At 39.9% G+C, this 4,672-nt stretch overlaps 1 protein-coding gene across 1 annotated transcript in view; it reads right to left on the bottom strand.

The window, feature by feature from the left end:
• The window catches only part of PHTF1 (putative homeodomain transcription factor 1), a 64,135-nt gene that overhangs the window by 11,293 nt on the left and 48,170 nt on the right, over window positions 1-4,672 (bottom strand). The window contains exon 15 of the mRNA XM_006895703.1: window positions 46-201. Coding sequence (XP_006895765.1) covers window positions 46-201 — 156 coding nt within the window. The remainder of the gene's footprint in view (window positions 1-45; window positions 202-4,672) is intronic.

The raw sequence follows: 4,672 nt of genomic DNA, 5'->3' as shown, positions 1-4,672 counted from the left end.
AACAACAACAACCAGTGAATCAAACTGACAGGGACTGGTCCATACCTGTTCAGTAAGTAATATTGAGACATTGCTGTACTTCTTATTGGTTTCAGATCCCAGTGAGGCCAGGCGCAGTAAGAAAAGCAGTAAAGCTGTCTCCCAGATCAAAAACTCCCAGTTGTAAGCATCATTAAGGAAAGTTTTATGTCCTTGGAGAACCTACAAAAGTAAAGTTATGGTTTTTATTTGTCTTAAGATCAAACAGCTACACTCTTACTTTATTGATTTAAAAGCATTTGTAAGAGACTACAATTTTAAAACTGAAGGGAATAGTGTTTTAATACTGAAAGCATTTTCTATTTAATTAATCATGATGTATTTTTCTAAGCCTCTAAGATTTTTTTTTCATAAACTACGGCAATAGTTTGAAAGAAAACACACTAAATAAGACAAATATATTTCCAGCTACTGTAACTACCTGCAGTACATTCACTCATATTTCTATAGTGACCACTGTTTAACGTATTACATTTGCATCACGTCTGGTAGATCTCACAAAAACAAGTGGTCCACTCACTGCTACTAATGTTCAAATACCTTATCTATCCTTTATAAAAAGAACTCTAAGAACTGAAAAATTCTAACAATCAGTTCTTTTAATCAATTCTAACAATCATTTTAGGATCTGGATAGCAGATCCCAAAGGAGCAGCTGATACTTACTGAATGGTTATTGTATGTCAAATTTTCTGGAACTTTATGTTTTTATTGTTATTAATTGAAACGTAAAGAAATTTGTACAGGAGATGATGAGCAATCTCATCCTGTGAGATTTACTGCTTCTGCTATAAGTCAGCTCTGAGTAGATGGCAAACAACAACAACATGGTTCAGAAAAATGTATGCACATATAATTAGAACATATAGTAGAGAACATGTGTAAAATTATATACAAGTTCAGATCCTGGACAAGCCTTGCCCCTCAAAGAACCCAACTATACACAAGAGCTCAAGTAATAAGAGTAAATGAGGGGTGATTATAAAAATCGGTGAACCTAGGTAAAAGATATTCAAAAGTTCTATTATCATTCTTGCAATGTTTCTATGAATTTTCTATTTTATAAAACATTAATATCAAAAATTAAGTTAAGGGGAAACCAAGATGAGGTGGTGGAAGAAAGCATAAAGAGCTGGAGGAACAGCAAGCTGCATAGAAACGGGACACCAGAGAGACTGATGCAGCACACAGAGACCAACCCGGTGAGACATGGACAGTAGGAATATGAGTCAGAACTTTCATTAAAATAATTTGTATGGGAGCCTCTTGAGCAGCGGGCTGCAGACCCCAGTAGATGCCACCAGAAGAGTTGCTAGGGGACCCACCCGCCAGGAGCAAGCAGGTCAGTGGGAATCTGAATGAGTTTTCTTAAGCCCCACTGGACTCTGGGCCCCGCTGGGGCAGGGGCAGCTGGGCAATGACACCTGGGTGAGGGCCACGGGGCAAGGACTCCTGAGCAAGAGCCACTGGGTGGGAAATGAGCAGTTGGAATTTGAGTAGGGACCACACTCATGATCATACCCAGACAGCTAAAATCTGAGTGAGGTCTCCCCCGACTTCGACCCCGCAAGTGGATGACCCGCCCCAGTGGTCGCCCCACCCCCTGTGCCTTGCCTGCCCTAATTCAGCTCCAGACCCTTGCCTACTTGCCTTTAATCTGGAGCAGCTTGATCTGACTTAGCTACAAGCAGTGCCGCTCTTCTCATAGGCCCTGAACTGAAACTTTCCTTGAGTCAGAAGTTCAGAGAGAAACATAGGTGGGGTAGGTGCCTCACCAATTTCTAGAGCACTGTTTTCATATCAAGAACCTATCAATGTCACAAAAGAAGTAGGCCATCCCACCCCGTACACAAGCACAAACCAAGACGTCACCCTCAAAAGGTGACACAGTACCAGTGGATTTCCTGAAGCCAGAAAGTCTGATGGCACTTTCTGACACAGAATTCAAAAGAACAATGATTGACTATTATCAATGGATGAAAAACAAACGTGAAGAATTACAGGATACTACAAGCAAAAACCAAGAGGAGCTTAAAAAAGCAATCCAGAACAATGGAGAGAAAACAAACGAGGCACTAGTGGCACTGGAAAAAGAAGAAACCATGATCTAAAATATGAGGTCCAATGTTTCAGATGCTGTCAACATGATAGAGGGACACATGAGCAGAGTTGAAGAGATGGAACACAGAACCAGTGAAAAAGAAGACAGAATTGTCACCACTGATCTGCTAGAGCAAAAAGCAGAGTCAAAAAAGAAGTGAAAAAAGAAAACCTAAGAATAATATGGGACACCATCAAGAGAAATAACATACACACCACAGGCAGGAAAAAAGTTGTGGAAGAATTACTAGAGGAAAACTTTCCAGGCATAATGAAGAATGAGAGAATATATATTCAAGAAGCTAAGTGAACACCATATAGGTGCCAAAAAGAAAAACATCAGGGCATATCATAGTGAAATTTACCAGAACCAAAGATAAGGAGAGAATTCTGAAAGCAGCGAGCGAAAAACAAAGTGTAACCTATATACCACTGGACCAACAAAGAGTAACCTATATACCACTGGACCAACTGGTAGCATCAGGATGGATGGTGAAGAGACTGAGATTGTTCACAGCTTTAGTTTGCTCAGCTCCACAGTCAACACTCTTGGCACCAGCATCCAGGAAATTAAAAGACCTACTGTCATGGGAAAGTCTGCTGTTAGGGACCTCTCCAAAGTACTGAAGAGCAATGGTGTCTCTCTGGAGACTAAGGTGTATCTGATACAGGCCATGGTCTTTCAAATCACTTGTTATAAGTCAGAGAGTTGGACAATGACTAGGGAGGATAGAAGGAGAATTGATGCCTTTAAGCTGTGGTGCTGAAGAAGAGTATTGGATGTACCAAGGACAGCTAAGAAAGCAAACAGATTCATCCTGGAGAGGGTTAAATTGGGCTACTCCTTGGAGGCAAGGATTCTGAGGCTTCATCTGACATACTCTGGACCAGTCCTTGGAGAGAGACATCATGCTTGGGAGGGTGGAGGGATGGCGCAGAAGGGGAAGGCCCTCTATGAGGTGGATCGATTCAGTGCCTGGGGTAATCAGGATGGGTATATTGGAGTCAGTGTGACTGGCACAGGACAGAGCAGAGTTTAGGGCTGTTGTACATAGAGGCACTATGAGTCACAAGTGACAAGACGCACATAACAACAACAACCTATAAGGGAGAGCAGATAAGTTTAAGTGCTGATTTCTCAGCAGAAACCGTGTGAGCAAGAAGACATGAGAGCAAGACAGTGAAAGGACATACACCAAACACTCAAAGAACAAAACTGTCAACCAAGAATTCTGTACCCAGCAAAACTGTCTATCAAATATGAAGGAGAGATCAAGATATTCTCAGAAAAACAGAACCCAAGAGACTTTCTAAAAATAAGACCAACATTGCAGGAAACAATGAGAGATGTTCTTCTTACAGAGGTGCCACAGAAAGCAGCATGGACCAAAGTAACTAGCAACAACACCAAAAAGAACTCAACAAAATGATAGCAATAAAACTCTGCCTTTCAATAATCACACTCAATGTGAATGGTGTGAATACACCACTGAAGAGAAAAAGAGTAGCAGATTGGATACAAAACCAAAATCCATCAATATGCTGTGTACAAGAGATACACCTGAAAAATGAAGATAAAGACTAAAAAGAAATCATCCTCATTAGGATAGTGGTGAGAATCCCCACCTGTCATGCAGGAAACCAGAGTTTGATTCCCCGAAGGGGAGGTACATAAATCTACTTTGGGGAGTTCTGATGGTCTAGTGGCAAGAGGCTACACTGCAATCCCAGAGGTACACAGTTTGAATCAACCAGATGCTTTGCTGGAGAAGGAAGGGCAATCTCCTCCTATACCAGTCAGATACGATTTAACAGCACACACGTACACAATAATAATAAAAAAGAAAAAAAGACTATAAGTAAAAGGATGGGAAAAATATACCAAGCAAATGGCAAACAGGAAAAACCAGCAGTGGCAATATTAATCTCTGACAAAATAAATTTCAACACAAAAACCGTCACAAAGGAAGGTCACTACACAATGCTTAAAGGGTCAACAGAACAAGAGGACATAACAATAATAAATATCTATGCACCAAATACCTGCAAAATATATAAAATAAACATTAACAAAATTGAAAAAGGAAATAGTCCACACTACTACAGTCTTTGAGACTTCAATACACCCCTCTCGAGAAAAGACAAAACTACCAGAAAAAAAAAAATTCAACAAAGATGCTCGAGAATTAAACCACACAATAAACCAATTTGACCTCATAGGTATTTATGGAATAATTCACCACCCTCCCCAAAACACAACACAGTATCCCTTCTTCTCCAATGTACATGGAATATTCTCTAGAATAGATCATATTTTAGGTTACAAAGCAAGCACTAATAAATTAAAAAACATAGAAATAATACAAAGCATCTTCTCAGACCACAATGCAACAAAATTAGAAATGAATAACAAGAGGATAAAGGAGGGGGGGAAACATACATCTGGAAGCTGAACAACACATTGTTTGAACATGACTGGGTACTGGAAAATATAAAAAAATGAAATTAAAAAGTTTCTTGAAACAAATGACAAT

The sequence above is a fragment of the Elephantulus edwardii genome, unplaced genomic scaffold (assembly GCF_000299155.1).
Source record: "Elephantulus edwardii isolate Elephantulus edwardi_28Jun2011 unplaced genomic scaffold, EleEdw1.0 scaffold00174, whole genome shotgun sequence".
Taxonomy (NCBI): Eukaryota; Metazoa; Chordata; class Mammalia; order Macroscelidea; family Macroscelididae; genus Elephantulus; species Elephantulus edwardii.
This window is presented reverse-complemented; position numbering and strand designations above follow the sequence as displayed.